Below are 27,110 nucleotides of genomic sequence, written 5' to 3' on the forward strand. Positions count from 1 at the left end.
ACAAACATATATGCCACATCTAGTGGTTGATGATCAATCTGGATTCGTACAAGGTCGTCAGACTTTTGATAACATTTGCCGAGTCTGTCATATATTGCGTCAAATGGGTGGGAGGACGGCTAACGTCATTCCACTCCACAAGAAAGGCTCCAAGATGGAGACAGCAAACTACAGACCGGTGAGTCTAACATCGATAGTGAGCAAACTAATGGAAACTCTAATAAAACACCAATTGGATAAGATCCTGGATGAGGAGAATCTACGGGATCCCCGTCAACATGGATTTACAAAAGGGAGATCGTGCCAATCCAACCTGATCAGCTTCTTTGACTGGGTGACGGGGAAGCTAGATATTGGGGAGTCCCTGGACATCGTGTACCTGGACTTTAGCAAAGCATTCGATAGCGTACCACACCGCAGGTTGCTGAGCAAGATGAGTTCTATAGGATTAGGTGACACATTGACGAAATGGGTTGGGAACTGGCTTGGAGGTAGGCTTCAAAGGGTGATGGTGAACGGCACACCCTCTGAAATGACGGAGGTGATCAGTGGAGTGCCGCAGGGCTCGGTCTTGGGCCCAATCCTATTCAACATCTTTATAAGGGACTTGGCAGAAGGGCTTCGGGGTAAAATAACATTATTCGCCGATGACGCCAAACTAAGTAATGTAGTGGGCAAATGCACAATAGATGATGTTTCAATGCCCGACAACATGATGCACAACCTACTCCTACTGGAGCGCTGGTCTAGGTCCTGGCAACTCAACTTCAATGCCAAAAAATGCAAAGTTATGTACCTGGGCAACCAAAATCCATGCAAGACTTACACCCTAAATGGAGAGATCCTAACAAGAACTGAAGCAGAACGTGACCTAGGGGTGATCGTCAGTGAGGACATGAAGGCTGCCAATCAAGTGGAGCAAGCTTCATCTAAAGCAAGACAAGTCATAGGTTGCATACGCAGGGGTTTCGTCAGCCGAAAGTCATTATGCCGCTGTATAGATCCATGGTGAGGCCCCATCAGGAATACTGTGTGCAATTCTGGAGGCCGCATTATCGCAAGGATGTGCTGAGACTGGAGTCGGTTCAGAGAATGGCCACCCGGATGGTCTCGGGACTCAAGGATCTCCCATACGAGGAACGGCTAAACAAATTGCAGCTATACTCACTCGAGGAGCGCAGAGAGAGGGGGGACATGATCGAGACGTTCAAGTATCTCTCGGGCCGCATAGAGACGGAGGAAGATATCTTCCTTTTCAAGAGTCCCACGACAACAAGAGGGCATCCGTGGAAAATTAGGGGAGGGAAACTACGAGCTGACACCAGGAAATTCTTTTTCACAGAAAGGGTGGTTGATCGCTGGAATAGTCTTCCAATGCATGTGATCGAGGCCAGCAGCGTGCCTGATTTTAAGGCCAAATGGGATCGTCACATGGGATCTATTCACAGGGCGAAGGTAGGGGAGGGATCTATTCATAGGGCGAAGGTAGGGAAGGGACATTAAGGAGGGCAGACTAAATGGGCCTTGGCCCTTATCTGCCGTCTATTTCTATGTTTATCTGTTCCTAGTGTTAGAAATGTTGGGGATATCTGTAATTTTGGAACATTGGGGAATGTTGGGGATATCTGGAACATTGGCTTAGATTGCTATATATGGCCCCCTTGGCTTCAATCAATATCAATGGAGGCTATACTAAATGTTTTACTTTGAGGAGAGGGACTCGCCAAGGTTGTGCTTTGTCACCTGTTCTTTTTGCATTAGTTATGGAGCCTCTTGCACAATTGGTTTGACAAACTTCAAATATTGCAGGTATAAGCTGTGGTGGGTTAGAAACAAAAATATTATTATATGCAGATGATATTCTCTTTACAATACGAGATCCTTCCACCTCGCTGAAAGCTGTAGTAGAAGTTCTTACAGCTTTTGGACAGATATCAGGATTTCGGAAAATATGTCTAAGTCAAAAATTCTGGATCTTACCTTGTTAGATTTAGATTGTGGATGGATTTCTAGTAATTATTCCTTTAAATGGGCACAACAATCATTACGATATTTGGGGATCAATTTAACAAAACATGTAGATTTGCTATATGCAGCTATCCCCCACTTTTGAAAGTGATTTTGCAGGATATTGAAAGATGGAAACATTTAAACATCTCTTGGCTGGGCAGAGTACAAACAATAAAGATGGTGGTGCTCCCGAGGTTGTTATATCTCTTTTCAGCCTTACCGATTTCCTTACCCAAAAAATTCTTCCTACAGCTAGAGCGGAAGATATTCCCTTTTATTTGGCACCATAAGACTCCGAGAATTTCCCGAGCTATGACGTATCAACCTAGAAAACTGGGAGGAATGGCAGTATCATAATTTCAATATTATCATCAAGCTGCCCAATTACAATGGGATAGCAGAAATGGGATGGCAGAAATGGGATAGCAGAAAATCTTGGGTATGTATGGAACAGGAAATATTGGGAGCGCCCCCATTTTGGACGATACCTTGGCTCCAACTTTCACAACTTTCTGTAATAGCTAAGAATTCTAATTCTGTAATAAGAACATACTCTTGATTTGTGGATTCAGATACGCAGGCGATGTTACGGGGATAAAAAATATTTTATGGGGGCAGCTATTACATATATGCCCAATTTTACTCCAGGAGAAGTTGATGTGGCCTTTCATTTTTGGGGAAAGAAAGGTCTTAAAATATTAGGTCAATTGTTGGAAGACGGGAAAATTGTCCACTTTGAATTATTAAAAGAAGAATATGGCCTCGTACCAAGTGACTTATTCTATTACAGACAAATTGAAAGTTTTATTAGAAAAGTGGTTCTAAAAGAATTAGTTGTTTTTCAACACTGGGATTTGGGGAAGGCCATGTTACAAGACAGTGGGAGAGGAAGTATCACTAGATTATATAATGCACAATTGGAGCATCTTCATCCCCCTTTGAAATATAGACATCACTGAGAAAAGATCATAGGTAAAACTTATTCTGATAAGGAATGGCTAAAAATATTGCACTCTTTTTTATATGGTACTATAGCCAGTAATACAATAAAGAATGGATATAAGATTTTTTTTTGTTGGTATTATACACCAGCACGATTGCGAGCTATGTATGGGAATGGATCGGATAAATGTTGGAGGGGTTGCGTAGAAATAGGTAATTTCGAACATATTTGGTGGTAATGTAATGTAATTTATTTCTTATATACCGCTACATCCGTTAGGTTCTAAGCGGTTTACAGAAAATATACATTAAGATTAGAAATAAGAAAGGTACTTGAAAAATTCCCTTACTGTCCCGAAGGCTCACAATCTAACTAAAGTACCTGGAGGGTAATAGAGAAGTGAAAAGTAGAGTTAGAGGAAAAATAAAAATAAAATAAACATTTTAACAAGACAGCATTGATCTAAATACTTTGGAAGGTAGAAGAGAGGAGAGAAAGGAATAGAAGCATGATGAAGTGATGAAGTGGAGCAAGTAAGTTTAGGAGGAGCGATTGACGTTTCCAGAAAGGGCTTCTTCAGGGAAGAGACTTGGCCGACAGTCCCAGGATGCCTATGTCTCCTCCCCTGAGATGTTCTCCCATCCATGCATTCCCTCCCAGACACACTGCCCGTGCCCCAGCCGCTCCAAGGAGGCTGCCCCAGATGAGGCCCACGGTGAATGAAGGATTCTCTCCTCTGCGGGAAAGCCGCCTGGAGCCGACAGTCGATCTTCTTAGCGGATTGCAGGGGGGGAAGAGTTCACACTCTTGGTAGTATCGGGTCTGTGTGCTCTTGGTGGTTGTGGCTGGTCTCGTTGCTGCTTAGGTGTAAAAGCAGTTGATCTCCACTGCTGCTGATATTTAAAAGCAGGCAGATTGATCTCTCCAATGGACTGCAGGGGGAGGAGTTCACACTCCTGGCAGGATCGGGTCTGTGGGCTCTTGGTGGTTGCGGTAGGTCTCGCTGCTGCTTGTATGTAAAAGCAGTTGTTTTTCTACTGCTGCTGATATTTAAAGCAGGTAGATTGATCTCTTAAACGGGATATAGGGGGAGGAGCTCACATGCCTGGCTGGATCGGGGCAAGGGCTCCTATTATAGGCAGCTGGTCTTGCTGCTACTTAGGTGTTAAAGCAGTTGATCTTCCTAGCGGACTGCAGGAGGTGTGGAGCTCACACTCCTGTCATGATCTGGTCTATGGGCTCTTGGTAGTTGCGGTTGGTCCCAATGCTGCTTAGGTGTAAAAGCAGTTGTTCTCCCACTGCTGCTGATATTTAAAAGCAGGTAGATTGATCTATCCAATGGAATGCTGGGGGAAGATCTTATATGTCTGGCTGGATCGTGGCAAAGGGTTCCCGGTAGTGGCGGCTGGTCCTATTGCTGCTTAGGTGTAAAAACAGTTGATCTTCTTATCGGATTGTAGGGGGGGCGGATCTCACATTCCTGGCAGGTTCGGGTCTGTGGGTTCTTGGTGGTTGCGGATGGACCCGTTGCTGCTTAGGTGTAAAAGCAGTTGTTTTCCCAATGCTGCTGATATTTAAAAGCAATTTCTTTATAATGTCACTGGGGTACTAATAGTTAAATATTAGTGGAAGTCAGAAAAATATTAGAGTTCAAATAAAAGAACTGTCTTCTCATTCAAATTGGTAACCAAACTTCAGGATTGCAACCGTCACGTTTGAAAGTCACTCAGAGGTATAGAGTTCTTCAAGAAGAGAGTTGCGCCCTCTAGTGATGAACCAAAGTATATTTTTCAGTCGTTGCAACTTTATTAGTTCTGGTTACGCTCCAAGTTTGATTACAAAAGTAAATAAATAAATAAATAAATGTCTTTACAGTCTTTCAAACACTTGTATGAAAATACTTTGTTTTTTCTTATCTTTACAAATCTTTTCAAATGAACATCGCTCTGTGAGAAAATTGAGAGCAGTTTGATGCTATGTTTTCTCTGACAGTTTAAATTCACAGCACCGACAGCGTTCTTTTGACGATGTTACCACATCGCAAACTTGAAGCATTCTATCAGCATTGAAAAGGTTTTCCAATTTACATACAATAGGGTCTCCTGAAGAAGGAATCGAAACGGGGCCACGTAGAGACCCCGAACCTGTTATAAACTGAATTATCAAACTGCTCTCAATTTTCTCACAGAGCGATGTTCATTTGAAAAGATTTGTAAAGATAAGAAAAAACAAAGTATTTTCATACAAGTGTTTGAAAGACTGTAAAGACATTTATTTATTTATTTACTTTTGTAATCAAACTTGGAGCGTAACCAGAACTAATAAAGTTGCAACGACTGAAAAATATACTTTGGTTCATCACTAGAGGGCGCAACTCTCTTCTTGAAGAACTCTATACCTCTGAGTGACTTTCAAACGTGACGGTTGCAATCCTGAAGTTTGGTTACCAATTTGAATGAGAAGATATTTAAAAGCAGGCAGATTGATCTCTCCAACAAATTGTATGGTGAAGAGCATACATGTCTGGCTGGATTGGGACAAAAGCTCTCTGTATTAAAGCACAGACCTATTGAGATAAAGCAATCTCTTTTATTGAGGAAGTACTAGGTATCTCATAAGAACAAAAGCAGTGCCTCTGCCAGGTCAGACCAGAGGTCCATCAGGATCAGGAATTGGTTGGCGGACAGGAAGCAGAGGGTAGGAGTGAAGGGCCACTACTCAGACTGGAGGAAGGTCAGGATTGGTGTTCCGCAGGGGTCGGTGCTTGGACCGCTGCTATTCAATGTATTTATAAATGATTTAGAAAGAGGGATGAAGAGCGAAGTAATAAAATTTGCAGATGACACCAAGCTATTTAATGGGGCTAGGACTAAAGAGGACTGTGAAGATTTACAAAGAGACCTGAACAAACTAGGGGAGTGGGCGACGAGATGGTAGATGAAGTTCAATGTAGAGAAATGTAAAGTCCTACACGTAGGAAACAGAAACCTGAGGTACAGCTACAAGATGGGAGGGCTGTTATTGAGTGAGAGTACCCAAGAAAGGGTCTTGGGGATAATAGTTGACATGACAGTGAAGCTGTCGGCACAATGCGCAGCGGCCGCTAAGAAAGCGAATAGGAATAATCAAGAAGGGTATTACAAGCAGAACGAAAGAAGTTATCCTGCCGTTGTATCGGGCGATGGTGCGCCCGCATCTGGAGTACTGCATCCAATATTGGTTGCCGTACCTAAAGAAGGATATGGCGATACTCGAGAGGGTTCATAAGAGAGTGACGCATTTGATAAAAGGTATGGAAAACCTTTCATACGCTGAAAGATTAGAGAGACTGGGGATTTTTTCGCTGGAGAAGCAGAGACTTAGAGGGGATATGATAGAGACTTACAAGATCACGAAGGGCATAGAGAAAGTGGAGAGGGACAGATTCTTCAAACTTTCAACAACTACAAGAACGAGAGGGCATTTAGAAAAATTAAAAGGGGATAGATTCAGAACCAATGCTAGGAAGTTCTTCTTCATCCAACGGATGATGGACTCCTGGAACAGTATTGGAGATAAAGAAGGAATTGAACAAAGGTATAGAGGGCTATTATACTGGTCCTGGACCCGATGGGCTGCTAGGCATGATGGACCTCTGGTCTGACCCAGCAGAGGCACTGCTTATGTTCTTATGTTAAGTCCTCCTCTATCTATATATACTCTTCTATCCCCTTTTCCTTCAGGGAATTGTTTAATCCCTTTTTGAACCCCAATACTGTATTTTGTCCTATCACACCCTCTGGAAGCGCATTCCAGGTATCCACCACCTTTTGGGTAAAGGAAACTTCCTAGCATTGGTTCTAAATCTGTCCCCTTTCAACTTTTCCGAATGCCCTCTCGTTCTTGTAGTTTTCGAAAGTTTGAAGAAATCTGTCCCTCTCCACTTTCTCTATGCCCTTCATGATCTTGTAAGTCTCTATCATGTCCCCTCTAAGTCTCCACTTTTCCAGGGTAAAGAGCCCCAGTTTCTCTAATCTTTCAGCATATGAAAAGTTTTCCATACCTTTTATCAATCGTGTCACTCTTTTCTGAACCCTCTCGCAACGGCAGGATAACTTCTTTCGTTCTGGTTGTAATACCTTTCTTGATAGTACCTAGCATTCTATTCGCCTTCTTAGAGGCCACTGCGCACTGTGCCGATGGCTTCATTATCTTGTCCACTATTACACCCAAGTCCTTTTCTTGGGTACTTTCACCCATTACCAGCCCTTCCACCGTATAGCTGTACCTCGGGTTTCTGTTTCCTACATGCAGGACTTTACATTTCTCTATATTAAACTTCATCTGCCATCTCGTCGCCCACTCTCCTAGTTTGTTCAGGTCCCTTTGTAAATCTTCACAGTCCTCTTTAGTCCTAACTCCACTACATAGCTTGGTGTCGTCTGCGAATTTTATTACTTCGCACTTCGTCCCTGTTTCTAGATCATTTATAAATACATTGAACAGCAGCGGTCCGAGTACCCTAAAATCATGGAGTGCTGTTTGTTGAATAAGGGGCCAGACGCTCTGCCCTTGAAACATCAGAAATGTATACCTTTGATAATAACAGCAGGCCAATTTGTTTTGGCATCTGCCTGGAAACAAGTGGTTTACCAGGGTTACTAGTATTAGTGGCTAAAGTTCAATATATACAACAGATGTCTAAATTAACTGCTCTTCGGAGAAAACAGCTACAGAATTATAACACCATCTGGAGTGCATATAAAATTTGGATTAATTCTCAAAATGATAGTCCCAATTGATTTTTATATATAATATTTCGCCAACATTTTATGAATCTCCTGCACACATCTTCTCACTGGGGTTGGGGGGAATAGATATTTTAGAAAACATAGATAATTTATAATTCTAGGTATCTGTCATGGTATAAGTTATATAATGAAGCAATGTATTGTTTTGTACACAATTGTATAAGTCAGATGTTTTTAATTGCATTAATTTTCAATTAAAAAAAATGGCTACAGACCTTTACGTGAAGAAAATAAATAAAAACAAGAGAAAAAGGAAACCGATATGGCTCTCCAAACTAGTGGCGGAGAAAATAAAGGTGAAAGAGTTGGTATTCGTGAAATATAAAAATACCAAAGAAGAGGCGTGCAGAAAGGACTACATGGTAAAACTGAAAGAAGCCAAGAGAGAGATATGTTTTGCGAAAGCACAGGTGGAAGAACAAATGGCTAAAAATGTTAAAAAGGGAGACAAAAATTTTTTCAGATATTAGTGAAAGGAGAAAGATGAAAAATGGAACTGCTAAACTAAAGGATGCTGGGAACTGATATGTGGAGAGTGATGAGGTAAAAGCAAACGTGCTAAACAAATACTATCCGTGTCTCAGCTAGGTAAGCTGAGACGTTTGAGAAATTCATTGCTAGGTTTGGGAACTGTAATTACTCTGGCTGTGTTCACAAGGTGTGCAAAGTTTGAAAGTTTATTTTCCTGATATTTTTCATTTACCTTTACCCCTGGTGAAGAGGACTGTATTTAGACTGAAAAGTCTAGGGCAGTGGTTCCCAACCCTGTCCTGGAGGAACACCAGGCCAATTGGGTTTTCAGGCTAGCCCTAATGAATATGCATGAAGCAAATTTGCATGCCTATCACTTCCATCATATGCAAATCTCTCTCATGCATATTCATTAGGGCTAGCCTGAAAACCCGATTGGCCTGGTGTTCCTCCAGGACAGGGTTGGGAATCACTGGTCTAGGGTATTGAACTGTATGTGGCATTTGTAGCAAGCCATTCTGACAACTGCAAGCTATTTTGTATTTTATATTTTTTGCCATGACATGTGGGTGGCTGATGGTATTCAGACCCCCGGGTTCAATAAAGTACAAGAATATTATTTTGTAACAAGACTTACCTGTGTGGTCTTCTCTTTACAAGCTACTCTCAGTGTGGCCTGGCAGACTAGGTAGGCGCCTAGGTCTGTTATAACCTGAAAAGCCTTCCCCCAACCTGAGGAGGCCACGCCGACAGGCCAGAACTCAACACACCTAATCCCTCTGCTGGTTAGAGCAAGGGATAAGTGTGCCACAGTCTCCACCTGCTGATAGCAGTGAGGCATATTACCGGAACTATACCGGTCTATCAAGCGATACAGAATACGGTACAGTGTTCCCCCGGTCGTTTGCGGTCGGCGGTTCGCGGTCCCTGTCATTCATGGAATTTTCCGACTGCGAACTGCCGACAAGGAAAGGGCAGCGGAAGAGACAGGAGAGAGCAGCTGGAGCGCTGTGAGTGTAGGAAATCACTTGTGGTATGCTCCGACCGCCTCTTCCTGCACTAAGTCGGGCCTTATCCAATCAGGAGCTGCTTTGACACGCAGCTCCTGATTGGATAAGGCCCGACTTAGTGCATGGAGAGGCGATCGGAGCATACCGCGAGTGATTTCCTGCATTTGCGGCGCTCCAGCTGCTCTCCTGCTGCCCTCTTCAGGCTCCCCCGTGAAAAACCATATTTGCGGTTTTTCGAGATTCGAGGGGGTTCCTGGAACGGAACCCCGCGAATATCGGGGGAGTACTGTATTCCAATTATGTGGAATAGTCTCCCGATGGAGGTGAAGACTGTATCCGAATTCAAGTTAGCATGGGATAGACTTGTGGGATATCATAGGGAGTGAAGGAGATAGTGGATATTATGGATGGACAAACTGGATGAGCCATTCGGCCTTTATCTGTCATCATGTTTGTGTTTCTATATGTTATACGAGGGCCTCTACAATTGTGGCAGGAGTGAGGTAGTGGAATGGCTTACCTGGCCTTTTATGGTTATGTGCAAATAGATGGTCTAAAGAATGCTCAAAAAATCAGTTTTTTGCAACTGCTATTTTGCTGCCTAACTAGTTAAATTTGGACTTGTATGTAGATTGTGAGGATTTCACAGTGACATTTAATTTGTTTTAATGTATTTTTAAAATTATGTATATTCTTTATAAACCGCTTAGGTTTAGGCAGTATATAAATTTTAAAATAAATATTTTGAAATTGTTCCATCTAAGCCAGTGTTTTTCAACCGCTGTTCCGCGGCACACTAGTGTGCCGCGAGATGTTGCCTGGTGTGCCACAGGGCCGCCGGGCCCGGAGCTGACAGGGGGCCCGAGGCAGGGGCGCCAGTAGCTCGCCAAGGCAAAGTGAGTCGATCACCCAGGACTCACTTTGTCTTGGCGATCTAATCTATCGAGCCGATAAGTCTTCTTCTCCCCGACGTCAATTCTGCAGTCTGAGAGGAAGTTCGGGCCAGCCAATCGCTGCCTGGCTGGGCGGAACTTCCTCTCCGATTGCAGAATTGACGTCAGGGAGAGCATGCGTCGGCGTCGGCTTTGGGGCCTGTTATCCATTGGTGGGTCCTGTTCCCCGATGGCAGTGGCAGTGGCTTGGGGAACGGCAGGGAGAAAGAAAGAAAGGGGGCAGGCAGGGAAACAGAAGGAAAGAAGAGAAACAGAAAAAAAGAAAGAGAGGTCAGGGAGAGAGGAAGAAAAAGTTGGGGGAGGGAATGAGGTGTGGAGGAGAGAAAGCATACAGGCTGATAGAAGGGAAGAAAGATTGGATGCACAGTCAGAAGAAGAAAGTGCAACCAGAAATCACCAGACAAGGTAGGAAAAATGATTTTATTTTAAATTTAGCAAAGTAGAGGCAGTATTACCACAGTTTTCAAAGGAATTTGCCCAAATAACTTAATAGTTAACTGGGTAAATTCCCAGAGATGAAAACTTCCCTTCACTTACTATGCACAGTTCTGAATTTATATCTGCTGTCTATATTTTACAATATGGTCACCTTTTATTAAACCGCAATAGTGGTTTTTAGCGCTAAAAACTGCTATTGTGGTTTAATAAAAAGGATGGAGGGTATATTTGTCTATTTTTGTATGCTATAAAAACCAAATACAGAGAGAGACTGAGAGCTGTTGACGAAGAGCTACGTGTGTGTCTTTCTTCGATTCCAGCCAGAATATCAGCTTTGTGTTCAGCCAAACAGGCCCAGGTTTCGCACTGAATAAAGTATTTTATAATTTTTATTTCGTAATAAAGTAATTATAAAATACTTTCTTTGTGTTTATTTGATTCCTATTCAAAAGAATTACTTTATATATAGTCAATATAGGCAGAGAGTTAAATTTTTTAACATTTTCTAATGGTGGTGTGCCTCGTGATTTTTTTCATGAAACAAGTGTGCCTTTGCCCAAAAAAGGTTGAAAAACACTGATCTAAGCAATAATGCTGCCCCTTGCTGGATTATTTCAACACCACTACATTTAGGCATTATGGCCCAAATTCTGTAACCAGCGCCTAATGTTAGGCATCTATTTTGGAGGTGCCTATCTAAATTGAATAAGAAGCCCAATTAAGCTTTTTCATCAGCACTAATTGAAACTGAGGTGCCTAGTAAGAAAGAGCAATTCTGTAACAAGGCGCCTCTAAAAAAATAGGTGCTATGCATGTTAGGCGGCCTTGTACAGAATTGCTGCTCTTCTGAGCCTAAGTTTTAGTTGTGCCTAGAGCAGGCCTATTTACTGGGCGCCTCCAAAATAGGTGCCGCTCAGCATGATTCACTAAACAGCACCCAATTGGGCTAAACGGTGCCTAATTCAGCGTCTAACTTTTGGGCGCTTCTTATAGAATTTGCCCCTATCAGTTTATTGTGAATATTTACAAATGCACTATAGCCATGCCATTTTCCTTGTACCTGGCATACTCCTCTTCAGTTTTATCTTTAGCCATCTTCAGCTCTTGCAAGTGCTGACGGGTATCCTCAACAGCTTTCTCTGTCACTGTAGCTTTCTCTACTAAGAATGAATTCTTCATCTTCAAACGCTCAATTTCTTCAGTAACTGACACTTTATAACTAAAAACAAAGTAGGAAATTATTGGTAACCTCACATTTAGCAGACACTTCACAAACAGGGACAGTCTTGATTGCAAGGAGAAAAAGATGCTTAATTTCAGAAGATGCTCCTTGAAGACAGTTGTTCAGTAACAAGTGGGCAAAGCAGCCTTATTTGATACTAAACAGAAATGTCTAAAGCAGGGGTCAAGTGAACTATTTTGTGCGGCCCTGCTCACACTCGAGGGTTTTTCCTCTGCTACCCCCGGGTGATTTTCAGTCTTGCAGGTGATCGAGGCAAACAGCGTGTCAGATTTTAAAAGAAAATGTGATATTCACGTGGGATCTCTAAGGGTGTAAAGTCGGGGGGGGGGGGGTCATTAGAATGGGCAGACTTGATGGGCTATGGCCCTTTTCTGCCGTCATTTTTTATGTTTCTATGTTTCTAAATATATAACTGACCTTTTCTGCTTCTCTTCCAACAGGCATAAGAGAAGCTCACATTCGAACTTCGTTTCCCCCCCAGTTAGAGGATGTAAACTCAAACACCATCAACACCTTCTCTCACATCAGGGAGCATTATGGAGTAAAGATCTAAAACAATTGCTTTCGCCCACTACTTATGAGGAATTCAGAAACGCCTAAAAACATATCTGTTCCTGAAGTATCTAGACAACTGACCCGTATAACTCTTTCTTTTCAATAACGGTTCTCTGTTAAGTTCAATCAATTAGTACCATCTTTTAATCTTTGTAAACCGCATAGAACTTCACGGTTCTGCGGTATGTAAACTGTTATTATTATTAAAATCACAAATAGCTGTTGAGGAAAGGCTCTGGTGTTAATTTCATTCCCTCTCACCCACCCCAAGGCAGAGCTTTATGATTTATAGGCTCTTCAGCCAACCAGGAACAGGGCATTACTTTGGTAGGATTTTTCTGCCCTTTCTTTATTCTTCCAGGTGTAAGTACTTCTGCACCACTGGGAAACATTGTGGCCCCAAAGCAGCTGCTCAGGTTACAACTTCTGTCTCTAGGTAGACAGAAAATGTTATCCAGGCATAAGAACATAAGAATTTCCGCCGCTGGGTCAGACCAGTGGTCCATCATGCCCAGCAGTCTGCTCACGCGGTGGCCCTCTGATCAAAGATCAGTGCCCTAATTGAGACTAGCCCTACCTGAGCACGTTCCGGTTCAGCAGGAACTTGTCTAACTTTGTCTTGAATCCCTGGAGGAAGAGCGTTCCAGTTTTCTAACACTCTCTGGGTGAAGAACTTCCTTACGTTCGTACGGAATCTATCCCCTTTCAATTTTAGAGAGTGCCCTCTCGTTCTCCCTACCTTGGAGAGGGTGAACAACCTGTCCTTATCTACTAAGTGTATTCCCTTCAGTACCTTGAATGTTTCGATCATGTCCCCTCTCAATCTCCTATGTTCGAGGGAGAAAAGGCCCGGTTTCTATAATCTTTCACTGTACGGCAACTCCTCCAGTCCCTTAACCATCTTAGTCGCTCTTCTCTGGACCCTTTTGAATAGTACCATGTCCTTCTTCATGTACAGTGACCAGTGCTAGACGCAGTACTCCAGATGAGGGCACACCATGGCCCGGTACAGTGGCATAATAACCTTCTCCGATCTGTTTGTGATCCCCTTCTTTATCATTCCTAGCATTCTGTTTGCCCTTTTCACCGCCACCGCACATTGCGTGGACGGCTTTATTGACTTGTCGATCATAACTCCCAAGTCTCTTTCCTGGGAGGTCTCTCCAAGTACCGCCCCGGAAATCCTGTATTCATGCATGAGATTTTTGTTACCTACATGCATCACTTTACACTTATCCACGTTGAACCTCATCTGCCATGTTGATGCCCATTCCTCGAACCTGATTATGTCACGTTGCAGATTTTCACAATCCCCCTGTGTCTTCACTACTCTGAATAACTTTGTATCATCCGCAAATTTAATCACATCACTCGTCGTACCAATGTCCAGATCATTTATAAAGATGTTGAAGAGCACGGGTCCAAGCACTGAGCCCTGTGACACCCCACTGGTGACGCTCCTCCAGTCCGAGTATTGTCCATTTACTCCTACTCTCTGTTTCCTATGCTCCAGCCAGTTTTTAATCCATGTAATTTCATCCTCAATTCCGTGGCTCGCAATTTTCCGAAGCAGTTGTTCATGCAGAACCTTGTCAAACACCTTCTGAAAATCCAGATATACAATGTCGACCGGGTCGCCCTTGTCTATCTGCTTGTTTACTCCCTCAAAGAAGTGCAACAAGTTTGTCAAACATGATCTGCCTTTCCTAAAACCGTGTTGACTGGTCCTCATCAGCCTGTGTCTGTTAAGGTGATCAATGATGCGGTCTTTTATCAGCGACTCTACCATCTTTCCCGGTACCGAAGTCAGACTCACCGGTCTGTAATTTCCCGGATCTCCCCTTGAACCTTTCTTGAAGATCGGTGTAACATTCGCCACCTTCCAGTCTTCCGTAATCTTTCTCGATTTAATCGACAGATTGGCTATTAGTTGAAGCAGTTCAGCTATGGTCCCTTTCAGCTCCTTGATGACCCTTGGATGGATGCCATCCTGTCCCGGGGATTTATCGCTCTTAAGCCTATCAATCTGTCTACACACCTCCTCTAGACTGACCGTCAATCCTGTCAGCTTTCCGTCTTCGTTTCTAGCATATAGCCTGATGGTTCCGGTATGCTGTGTAGATCTTCTTCGGTAAATACAGACGCAAAAAACGTGTTCAGTTTGTTGGCGATTGCTTTGTCCTCCTTTAGCGCTCCCTTTATTCCATGGTATCCAATAACCAATTCCTAATCCACAACTGAACTTTGCCACCTATCCCATGACACTTCAATTTTCTTAGGAGCCTCTGATGAGGAACTATCAAAAGCTTCCTGAAAATCCAGATACACTATATCAACTGGTTCACATTTAACCACATGTTTATTCACACCTTCAAAGAAGTCAAGAAAATTTGTGAGGCAAGATCTTCCTCAGCTGAACCCATGCTGACTCTGTCTCATTAAATCATGTTTGTCTATGTGTTCCACAATTTTATTTTTTTATAATTGTTTCTACCATTTTGCCCAGCCCTGAAGTCAGGCTTACCGGTCTGTAATTTCCCAGATCTCCCCTAGAGCCCTTTTTAAAATTTGGCGTAACATTGGCCACCCTCCATAGTAACATACATAGTAACATAGTATGTTACTATGGAGGGTGGCCAATGTTACGCCAAATTTTAAAAAGGGTTCTAGGGGAGATCTGGGAAATTACAGACCGGTAAGCCTGACTTCAGGGCTGGGCAAAATGGTAGAAACAATTATAAAAAAATAAAATTGTGGAACACATAGACAAACATGATTTAATGAGACAGAGTCAGCATGGGTTTATGTGAAGAAAATCAATAAAAACAAGAGAAAAAGGAAGCCGATATGGTTCTCCCAACCTAGTGGCTGAGAAATAAAGGCAAAAGAGTTGGCGTTCATGAAATATAAAAAACCCAAGAAGAGGAGAGCAGAAAGGACTACAGGGTGAAACTGAAAGAAGCCAAGAGAGAGATACGTTTGGCGAAGGCACAGGCGGAAGAACAAATGGCTAAAAATGTAAAAAAGGGAGATAAAAATTTTTTCAGATATATTAGTGAAAGGAGGAAGATAAAAAATGGAATTGCTAGGCTAAAAGATGCTGGGAACAAATATGTGGAGAGTGATGAGGAGAAAGCAAATGTGCTAAACAAATACTTCTGTTCTGTGTTCACAGAAGAAAATCCTGGAGAAGGACCGAGATTGTCTGGCAAAGTTACACGAGAAAATGGAGTAGATTCTGCGCCGTTCACGGAGGAGGGTGTTTATGAGCAACTTGAAAAACTGAAGGTGGACAAAGCGATGGGACCAGACGGGATCCATCCCAGGATACTAAGGGAGCTCAGAGAGGTTCTGGCGAGTCCTATTAAAGACTTGTTCAACAAATCTCTGGAGACGGGAGTGATTCCTGGGGATTGGAGGAGAGCGGATGTGGTCCCTATTCATAAAAGTGGTCACAGGGATGAAGCAGGAAACTACAGGCCGGTGAGCCTCACTTCAGTTGTTGGAAAAATAATGGAAGTGTTGCTGAAAGAAAGGATAGTGTATTTCCTTGAATCTAATGGGTTACAGGATCCGAGGCAACATGGCTTTACAAAAGGTAAATCGTGCCAAACGAACCTGATTGAATTTTTTGATTGGGTGACCAGAGAGCTGGATCGAGGACATATGCTAGATGTAATTTACTTGGATTTCAGCAAAGCCTTTGATACAGTTCCTCATTGGAGGCTGTTGAACAAACTTGAAGGGCTGAAGTTAGGACCCAAAGTGGTGAACTGGGTCAGAACTGGCTGTCGGACAGACGCCAGAGGGTGGTGGTTAATGGAAGTCGCTCGAGGAAGGAAAGGTGACTAGTGGAGTCCCTCAGGGTTCGGTGCTGGGGCCAATCCTGTTCAATATGTATGTAAGTGACATTGCTGAAGGGTTAGAAGGAAAAGTGTGCCTTTTTGCAGATGATACCAAGATTTGTAACAGAGTAGACACGGAGAGGGAGTGGAAAATATGAAAAAGGATCTGCAAAAGTTAGAGGAATGGTCCTGGCAACTAAAATTCAATGCAAAGAAATGCAGAGTAATGCATTTGGGGATTAATAATAGGAAGGAACCGTATATGCTGGGAGGAGAGAAGCGGATATGCACGGACGGGGAGAGGGACCTTGGGGTGATAGTGTCCGAAGATCTAAAGGCGAAAAAAACAGTGTGACAAGGCAGTGGCTGCTGCCAGAAGGATTCTGGGCTGTATAAAGAGAGGCGTAGTCAGTAGAAGGAAGAAGGTGTTGATGCCCCTGTACAGGTTCATTGGTGAGGCCCCACTTGGAGTATTGTGTTCAGTTTTGGAGACTGTATCTGGCGAAAGACGTAAGAAGACTTGAGGCGGTCCAGAGGAGGGCGACGAAAAATGATAGGAGGCTTGCGCCAGAAGACGTATGAGGAGAGACTGGAAGCCCTGAATATGTATACCTTAGAGGAAAGGAGAGACAGGGGAGATATGATTCAGACGTTCAAATACTTAAAGGGTATTAATGTAGAACAAAATCTTTTCCAGAGAAAGGAAAATGGTAAAACCAGAGGACATAATTTGAGGTTGAGGGGTGGTAGATTCAGGGGCAATGTTAGGAAATTCTACTTTACGGAGAGGGTGGTGGATGCCTGGAATGCGCTCCCGAGAGAGGTGGTGGAGAGTAAAAACTGTGACTGAGTTCAAAGAAGCGTGGGATGAACACAGAAGATTTAGAATCAGAAAATAATATTAAATATTGAACTAGGCCAGTTACTGGGCAGACTTGTACGGTCTGTGTCTGTGTATGGCCGTTTGGTGGAGGATGGCAGGGGAGGGCTTCAATGGCTGGGAGGGTGTAGATGGGCTGGAGTAAGTCTTAACAGAGATTTTCGGCAGTTGGAACCCAAGCATAGTACCGGGTAAAGCTTTGGATTCTCGCCCAGAAATAGCTAAGAAGAAAAAAAATTTAAAAAAAATTAATTTAAATTAAAAAAAAAAAAAATTTAAATTGAATCAGGTTGGGCAGACTGGATGGACCATTCGGGTCTTTATCTGCCGTCATCTACTATGTTACTATGTAGGGGGAACCCTAGTGATTTTAGAGGTAGGGGAACATTAAGGCACAAGCAGAAACTTTCAAAGTTACAATTTACAGACCTACCCCCCCTTGATTCTCCTCATATGCCTTACTCACTGTGACCTGTGTTGGCAATGTGCTGCAGCCTGCCTCAGCTCCAAAAGGTAGCTGGATCTGGGAGAAGAAATTAGTGCATCATTACTAAATGCCCTTCCAGTGCTGAATCTTCGGGCTTTCAGTCTGTCTAAGCATCCAACACCCGCAGACATGAAAATAGGGGAGGCGAAACAGCCAGAAACCTGCTGAGCCTTATATGGGAGCCTAACAGTCTAAACTAAAACTAAACTAAACCTTAAGCTTATATATTGCATCTTCTCTATAAGGATAGAGTTTGGCACGGTTTACAAGAGTTTTGAAGAAAGGAAAATATAATAAGAATTAGTGATTATATAGAGAGCAGTGGAATTTACATTTTTGAAAATAGCCACGTTTGTTTTCAGTCTGCACTCCAGCTCCTGCAACACAGTAGGTGAGCAACACTACAAGGGGAATAGCCCCAAGTTCAAAAAATGCTTCTGCAGGCTAGCCAACAGGTACCACCTGTCAGCTGAAGACTTGTCTGCTTCTCCTCCACGTAGGCAGAGCTATACTGAGTGTGGTGAAGTGGTTTAAAGCTACAGTCTCAGCACCCTGATATTGTGGGTTCAAACCCACACTGCCTCCATGAGACCCTGGGCAAGTCATTCAATCTCCCCATTTCCCCAGGTACATTAGATAGATTGTTGAGCCCCGCCAGGACAGACAGGGAAAAATGCTTAAGTGAATAAATTCATGTAAACCATGCTGAGCTCCCCTGGGAAAACAGTATAGAAAATTGAAAAAAATAAACTAGGGGAGCTCTTAGCATCAAAATGAAGCAAAACGATCGCAAAGACCGCCAAACACTGACAAAAATAAAGAATAAGCATAGCCAATCAGAAAGACTCATTCAGGCTTGCATGCAGAAGGAAAAAAATGAAAGTGGGGGAGGGGGGGGGGGCAGCAGAGCCCTTTGGTGAAATAGAAGGGATTCAAAAGCCAGAGTGGTTTCCTTCTACATTGCTCACTGGCACTGGGATTATTACCCATCCTTCCAGAATGACATGCCTATTGCACTAGAAGTTTAATTACTTTAAGCTGAGAAGTTAACTAGTAACTACTTTTGAAATTAACAAACCTAATACTGTCTTTAAGTTATATATATTGTGTAAACCGCTATGAACTGCTGGTTAGATGGTATATAAAAAGAAATTATTATTATTATAAATTTTAATAATGGGAACAAAATCATATAATTGCTCTCACTCATTCAGCTTTGTTTGTAACTGAGCCAGCTCTTCACCATGCAGTTTATTCTCTTCCTCTAGCTGTGCTATGAACTTTTCAGCTTGCACTTCCTCAAGCTGTAATCTGTCCAATTCATCAAGTGCTCCTTCCAGCTCTTCCTCCAGGAGACCTCTCTCCTTCAGCATTTCCTCTGGGAGCTGGGATAGCTCTTGACGCAAAGAATTCGATACACCTGCACAAAAATAAATAAATAAAATGGAAAAATGATGCAAGATAGTTTTACTCCAATTTAGACTATTGAACATTTTTCCTTCTGGCTACATTTATGGTCATTCCAACAAAAGCTATTTTCTTCTGTTAAGTCCTGAAACAAAAGAAGTGGGTTTGTTCTCCATATCTATTTTTTAGATAATTTAAGTAGAATAGATTATCCCAGAATAAGCAGGCAACATATTCTCACTGATGGGTGATGTCACTGACGAAGCCCTGGTACGGGCCACTTTAAAAAGTGAATCACCACATTAAGAATTCAAAAAGTTTGCATAGCCCGAACCGCGCCTGCGTGAGTGCCTTCCTGCCCAATAAGGGCACACGATCCTTCAGTTTCTATAGTTTCCGCAGAGCTAAAAGTTGCGTTTCAACAGCTGTTGAAAAATTTTCTTTTCATTGCCTTCCCGCTCTCACGGTTTTCTTAATCAGTTTTTTTCTTTTCTTTCATTTTTAGTTAAAAAAATTAACACAACAAAAAACTAAACATTTATAGTTTATTTATTTTTTTCTTTTACCGTTGTTGGTTGGGATTGGTAGGGCCTTATGGGTTGCCATACTGTTTTCTCCCCACCTGCTCAATTTCCATCAGCGTGGTTGCTTTGCTGAGGAAGTTAGTCTTCACCGACATCCTTCTTTTGGTTCTAGCAATTGTCGGGACCTCGGCCTTGCCATTTTCTTCCCCTGCTCTTCTCACCATGTGCATATTTCATGCGGGTTCTTCAGAAGCAGTTTTCCGTCAGTGCCATCTGGAATCCGGCACCTGCTGACGTCAGTAATCCGGTAGACCAGCGTACTTCCAGCACCGCTTTTCCAGCTCGTACCGACATTGACGGGCCCTATCCTCTCTAGGTAAGTCGGCTCTCAACTTTCTCCTTTGGGCTTCAGGTCATTGTAGCAGTGAATCTAATCCTGCCAACCTTGGTCATTGTAGCAGTGAATCAATTCCTGCTGACCTCGATCAGCCCCATCTCTGGCTCCGCTTTGATGTCGATGAGTGTCCTTGATACGGGCATACTCATTCTTGGAAGCATGCAGCGACACCGATGGTACTGGTTCATGGGCTAATGGTGTTTTTTCTTTCCTGCTGAAGCATTTTTTTCCATTCCGCTCATGAAGTGTGCCTTGATACTGGCATTTTCATCTCTGGAGCATAGCACGATGGTATCGGCAATGCAGCCATCAGTACCGGTGCTTTCTTTTTCAGCAGTTTTCCTTCATGTTCACGACTTATGTCGACATCAACATGTTTAACTGTATGTTCAGTTGTTCCTGTTGACACCTAGGTCGATGTCGACTCCCATATCAATGTCGGCACCTTTGTCGACATCGACATGTTCAACTGTATTTTCAGTTGGTCATGTCGACACCGTTTCTTCTGGTGCTAATCCGGCTGAGTTCTTGCCCCCGGTAGCACTTTCAAGGGAGTCTCCTATTAATTTCGATGACTCATAACACAATGCCGATCTTTTATTATAGTTGCCGGCGATGTCAAATCGGTTATGGGAAAGCTTTGCAGTCATTAAGCTGTATTCAGCCTTCGACATCGACTCCACGATTGTGTAGTTTGGGATTGACTTTCTGTGAGGGGGGGGGGTGGTTAAACAACACCCCATATCTCTCTGAAGCGGTGGGTTTTTTCACTACATGCTTCTTTTTTCACTTCAGTAGGGTTGAGAATATATTTTATTACAGATTCCTTAGGGGACTGTATGTACCCAATGTCATTCCCTTGACTAAGGACTTTTATATTCCTTGACTTATAGTTATCTATACAAGGTTTTGTTTGACTCCTTTCCATGATAACAGGAACTTTTTGATATGCCTTTAGAAACAATAAGCTTGTTTTACAGAATTCCTACTGGTGGAGCCCATTCTACAGGCTTAGTGTGTCTTTCTTTCTGGGCAGAGTAGACAAGGCTAGGGACCGGTTAGCCAAATAGGCTTACTAGATTCCTATGTCGCCTATGTTTGCCTATTTTATTTGGCCATACATTTTGTGCACACGTTCCACGTTACCGCATTTTTATTTTCTCTGCTTACACATACGATGTCTATGGTTGTTCAGCACCTTTTTTTCTGTTCTTGCAGATCTTTCTGAAATTTGAGTGTCGGTTGTTTTACCATCACCCACCTAGGACAGGCTAGGCAATACGCCTTGTTTCGGAGGATGATTTCTTGGTGCTTCCAGGGCCATGCTTGAGACAGTCCTTCCTCAGCAGTTGCTGTTCAATGGACCAATGAGACTTTCTGGTCACTTCCAAGTAGCAGTCTTCAATTATTTATCTCCATCTTCTTCCCAATGGAGATCTGCGATTAAATTTTTTGCCTGTCTTACTCCTTCGGAAGGCTGCTTTAGTTCTTCATGCATCACTAAGAGCATCACCTCTGACTTTTCTTCATGGGGCAGGTTTTCTATACTCAATGTCTGCTCTCAGCCCCTTTTTTCCAAGAGATTCTATTTTGGATTTTGCACAGTCCTTCCTTGTTTTTTTTTTCTGCTGCCTGCCCTTGAGGGTTCTCTTCGATTAGTGGAGTTAGGGATTCTATCCCTTTTCTATTTGATTCTCAAGTACACCGGAGGACTGCGATTTTTCTAGCTCTTATCTTTTTTCTGGTCAAGAGGTTACTTCACGGCCTCATGGCTCTGCTTCCTGGATTTCAAGGAAGCCTTCACATATTCCAATTCATACGGCTTCCAATATATACTTTTCAGTTCAACTCAGCCGTTGCCATTACCAGTATAGGTCCTTACTTTCGGTCTGGCTTTTTCTCCCAGACTCTTCATGAAGTTTCTGATTGTGATGGCCGTTTCTATTTGATCACTCAGCCTTCAGGTCTTTTCTTTTTCTAGACATCTGATTTTTTCCAGGCTGTTTCTTCTTAGGAAGTGGTTCAACCAACATCTCAAACCATCTCCTTTCTTCTGGTTCTAGACTTTGAATTTAAATTCCCCCATATTCATGTCTATTTTTCATTGGGGTACTCCTAGACACCACTCTCATGAGAGCGTTTCTTCTTCCAGATCACTTTCAGACTCTCATCCATCTGTGTCCGCAGTTGTTTCCTTTTCCTGCCAGACATGATGGTTCTCTGAGCAACAGGGTTTTTCCTGTTATGCCACGGGTAGGACTACATTTTTTGTACTCCTCAGTGGACTTTTGTTTTCCAGTGGTCTCAGGCGACGGATCGTCTCTCAAAGCATGTCTATTTCTGACATCGTCTCATCTGCAGTTGCTTCAGTTATGCCTGATCTCCTCTAGTCTATCTGGAGGCTTCCCTTTTTTATTTGTCCCCTCCTTGCATGGTCATCATGACCGATGCCTCTTTTTCTGCATGGGGGGTTCATATGGACGATGTGCAGCCTTAGGGTCTTTCGACCGCCAAGGAATAGAAATTTCACATCAATTTCCTAGACTTCAGAGTGATGTTTTAGGCCCTCCTGGTTTTTTCATCACCTACTCTGCCCTCAACTCCTCCTTTGCACAATCAATCCAGTAGGTATGTACTACATAAACTAGCAAGGAGGCTCGGACTCTCTTCTGTTGTGTCAGGAGGCTCAACACATATGGACTATGGGTGACAGCTTGCAATCTGCTCTTGCTGCATGTCTGTATTAATGGATAGTAAAAATTCCATAGCAGACAACCTCAACAGAAATTCTTCAAAGACTGGACTCTCAACTCTACAGCTCTTCCAGTTCATCCATTGGTCTACAAGTGGACTTGTTTGCCCTTATTTTGCAATCACCCAGTTGTCCTGGTTTCGCTACAGACTTTCCTTCCTTCCTTCCTGTAAGATAGCAACTTTTTTCTCTGGATTGGAAGGGCATGTTATTTCTGTATGCATGCCCTACCACTTCTCCTGTTAGAGCATTTTAATTCAAGCTACCAGAGAAGAGTAGCCACCATATGTCTCTTTTCTCCATGGTGGCCCAGGCTACATGAGCTCTGCCTTCATCTTTCAACTTAGCTTCAGGAACCTGTATCTTTTCTGATATTCCATACTCGGTTCAATCTGACTCAGATCGTCCTCCGATTCATTCTAATCTGCACTGATTTCCATTGTCAATTGATTTTTCTCGGGCTGCGTCCTTCTACAGCTTATTTAGTTATCTTCAGGAAATTAGGCACTTAACAAGGTATTTCCATTAAAAGTGGTCTTGTTTTTTTCTTATTGGTATCTTTTTTTATTTTCATGTTCTACATTCCTACATAGTGGAATTGCTCATGGATTTTTCTTCTTCTTTTGTTTGCTTTAGTCTCGAGTCTAATATCTCTCGGACTTCTTTCAAGTGCCTTTGCATTTTTTTCCCTATCAGTCAAGGGTCAACCTCTTACTGCTTATCTTCTGGTTTCCAGATTCATGACAGGGGATTTTAGTGTGTAACCACACCTCATGTTTTCTCCTGTCGTTTGGACCCTATTTTTAGTCCCTTTTCACTTGGTCTCCAGGCTTATGATAGGGTTTTTTTCCCATGTGACACTACCTCCTCTAGTTCCTTCGTATCGTTTGGGACTTTACTGTAGTTCTTTCAAGTTTGTTGCAGCCATTTTTGGGCGGTTCATCTTTAGTTTCTTGCCTGGCAAGTGTTTCTTTATTGCTCTCATCTCTACCAGGAGGGTCAGTCAGTTACCTGTATTCATCCTTCGCAGTTTTTCATCATGCCAAGGGGGTTCTGCCGTCCATGTCCAAAGTTTCTTTTAAAAGCTGTCATTTTTCTTTTCACTCAGTTCTGCCTGTGTTATCTTTCTACACCTCATTCTCCTACTGGAGAACCTGCATTGTATACTTTGGACAGTACATAAGTTTGGCCTGCTACATTTGAGACCGAACAAAGCCTCAGCAACATTTTCTCTAACTTTTCTTTTGATTACAAAAGTTAGGTCATTCTTTTTCAACAGAACGATTTACACCTAGCTGTCTGTCTACATCTCGTTCTGCTATGTTCAGTCTGGCACGAGACAATCGTGTCAAAGTCCTCCAGAGTTAGAGCTCTGGCAGCATTTTGTTCATTTCCTTAGATCTACACTTGGGGTGTCCAACCTTTTGGCTTCCCTGGGCCGCATTGGCCCCCAAAAATTTTCTGGGGCCGCACAAACACTAACACTAGCTCATCAGCAAAAAAAAAGGTTGAGCAGGTGGCCCACCGGGTATTATTTTGAGGCCCTCGGTATGTTTATTATAATCACAAAAGTAAAATAAAACAGTTTCTTGATCATATATCTCTTTAGCTATAAATTACAATATTATTATTAAGACTTAGCCAAAAGGAAAGATTTAAAAACTATAAAGAGTTTTACCTCATGTAAAATTGTAATTTCTTTATTAAGACATTAACTATTTGGCCCTCCAAGTACCTACAAATCCAAAATGTGGCCCAGCAAAGGGTTTGAGTTTGAGACCACTGGTGTAGATGGACTAGAGCAGTGGTCTCAAACTCAAACCCTTTGCGGGGCCACATTTTGGATTTGTAGGTACTTGGAGGGCCACAGAAAAAATAGTTAATGCCTTATTAAAGAAATGACAATTTTGCATGAGGTAAAACTCTTTATAGTTTATAAAACATTCCTTTAACAGTTAAAAGGAAAGATACATAAACTATAAAGAGTTTTACCTCATGCAAAATTGTCATTTCTTTAATAAGACATTAACTATTTTTTCTGCGGCCCTCCAAGTACTCTATTTTTTTCTGCAGCACTCACATTTAATGTTCAATATCTTTTCTTTCTCAAAACTGGCACATTTCAATCACTAAATTGAAAATAAAATCATTTTCCTACCTTTGTTTGGTAATTTCATCAGTCTCTGGTTGCATTTTATTCTTCTGTCTGTGCATCCAATACTTCTTCCCTTCTTTCAGCCTCCTGTATGCTTCCTCTCCTCCAGACCTCATTCCCTCCCCCAACTTTTTCTTTCTTTCTCTGTCTGTCTTGCTCTAATTCCGTGCCCCATTTTTTGCTTTGTTTCTGGTTCCCTGTCCCCCTCCTTCTTTCTTCCTTCCTCCGTGCCCCATTTTTGCTTTTTTTTCTGCCTCCCTGTCCCCACCCCACCTTCTTTCTTTCTTTCTTCCTTCCTTCCTTCCCTCCCCCATGCCACCGCGGAATAAGCTGCTGCCGCTATCGGGAACAGGCCATCTCCCTGCTTCTCTTCTGCACGGGGCCGACCAACTCTCGCTGCCCGATGTCAATTCTAACGTCGGAAAGGATGTTCCGGGCAGCCAGGCAGCGATTGGCTAGCCAGAACGTCCTCTCGACGTCAGAATTGACGTCGGGCCGCCAGAGTTGGTCGGCCCTGCAGGGAAGAGAACAGTGGACCGCCCCCCCTTGGTACGCCACTGGAGCAGCAGCATGTCTGGCTGGCTTGTTCGTTCAAAGCCGTGGGTGGCGGCTCCTTGCGAGATCCGCACCTGCGTCTGAAGCCTCTTTGATGTTGTGACATCAGAGAGGCTTCTGATGCAGGAGTGGATATCGCAAGGAGCCGCCAACCTGCGGCTTTGAGCGAACGAGCCGGCTGCTGCTCCAAAAGGAAGATAATGATGGCCTCCAGACCGCGGGCCGCAAATAAAACCTGGAGAGCCACATGCGGCCCGCGTGTTTGAGACCGCTGGACTTTGATGGAGACTTCAGTAGTTGGAACATAAGAACAGTACCGGGCAGAGCTTTAGATTCTTGCCCAGAAATAGCTAAGGAGAAGAAGAAAAAAAAAAATACCCAACTAACTTAGATTGTATCAGGTTGGGCAGACTAGATGGACCATTTGGTTTTTTATCTGCCGTCATCTATTATGTTACTATGTTTCATAGTTTTTTTTGATTACATGCCTATCAAAATTCTAGGTGAAAGTACAATATTAATAAAAATAAGGGGTAGAATAGTTTAAAACACAGTTATCTTCAAACTATGGACAAACCATACAGATTATACATGGAAAGGGGGAAAGAACTACAATAAAGTTAAGAAAGGAAACATGTCAGGAACAAACACTAGGAAAGGGAAACACATGTTATGCTGCTGAATTTCTGTTAAAAAAAGAAGAGACTGGATGAGACAAATAGCAAATACAGAAAGAGTACCTGGCAGCCCTAGATATCTTTAAACAGAATGGAGTATCTAGAGTTCAAAGGCATCTTTGAATAAAAAACATTTTAATGCGCCTTTGAATTTCTCTAAATTGGTTTCAGATCTGATGTGTAAAGGTAAAGAATTCCAGATTGTGGGAGCCGTTACAGAAAATATTGTTGTACGGCGAGTGCCCATTATTTTCAACAAGGAAACAAAAGAAGATGTTGGTTTGAGGATCTAAGTGTCCTAGATGGTTAATGAGTGATAATCAATTTATCTATAAAAGCTGGTTCATTCGTTTCTTTCCCCATGTAAGGGGACTGTTTCAACTGTATTTCTGAACTTGAATAGTTTTGTTGCATGCTTTTATTGTTTAGGTCTAGAAAATGAAGGGGGGAAAAAGTATCTGCTTTTGCTCACCTCTTCTTCCTTGAGTAATGAGATAAGTGTCTCTCTCGTTTGGTTTAGAATTTTCAGGTTTTGTTGATCTTGGTTTAATTTCTCTTTCAGGAGCTGTAGCTCAGTATTTAGATTTTGCTCTTTTACTTGTCCTTCATTTAAAAGGTTTTCTGTAGGACAGGCAGAAAATTATAAGCATTGTAATTATTGGAGTCTTACTGCTATACAAGTAAAGAGCTCTTTCTACGAATATGGACATCAATTTGTTGCTTAAAGTATATTATAGTAGAAGTACTACAAAATCATATGATCAGCTTTATAGGATGACTGAATTTTGAATTTGACACCAAACCCAGACCAAAACCTGAAACTCACTCCCTCCACTCCAAACACCCATAAGCCCTCCTTGGATTTACATTAGGAAGGTCTGGTGGTGTCATAATGAACCCCATTCATTCCAGCCCAAGCCGATACTCTTTTCAGGCTGCTGAGACTGACACAAGAAGTCCCGGCAGCCATTTTGCATTTGGAACTAGCACAGGCAGGGGCTCTTGTCTGTGCTGGTTA

General features: G+C 42.6%; 1 protein-coding gene across 2 annotated transcripts in view; it reads right to left on the reverse strand.

Annotated features, from left to right (window-relative positions):
- HMMR (hyaluronan mediated motility receptor) overlaps positions 1-27,110 on the reverse strand; it is a 197,983-nt gene that overhangs the window by 75,056 nt on the left and 95,817 nt on the right. For both annotated transcript variants that reach the window (XM_033937747.1, XM_033937736.1), the window contains exons 10-12: positions 26,562-26,713; positions 18,832-19,043; positions 11,676-11,834 (exon numbers count right to left, since the gene is read on the reverse strand). In XM_033937747.1, coding sequence (XP_033793638.1) covers positions 11,676-11,834; positions 18,832-19,043; positions 26,562-26,713 — 523 coding nt within the window. The remainder of the gene's footprint in view (positions 1-11,675; positions 11,835-18,831; positions 19,044-26,561; positions 26,714-27,110) is intronic.

This window comes from Geotrypetes seraphini, chromosome 1, assembly GCF_902459505.1.
Source record: "Geotrypetes seraphini chromosome 1, aGeoSer1.1, whole genome shotgun sequence".
NCBI lineage: Eukaryota > Metazoa > Chordata > Amphibia > Gymnophiona > Dermophiidae > Geotrypetes > Geotrypetes seraphini.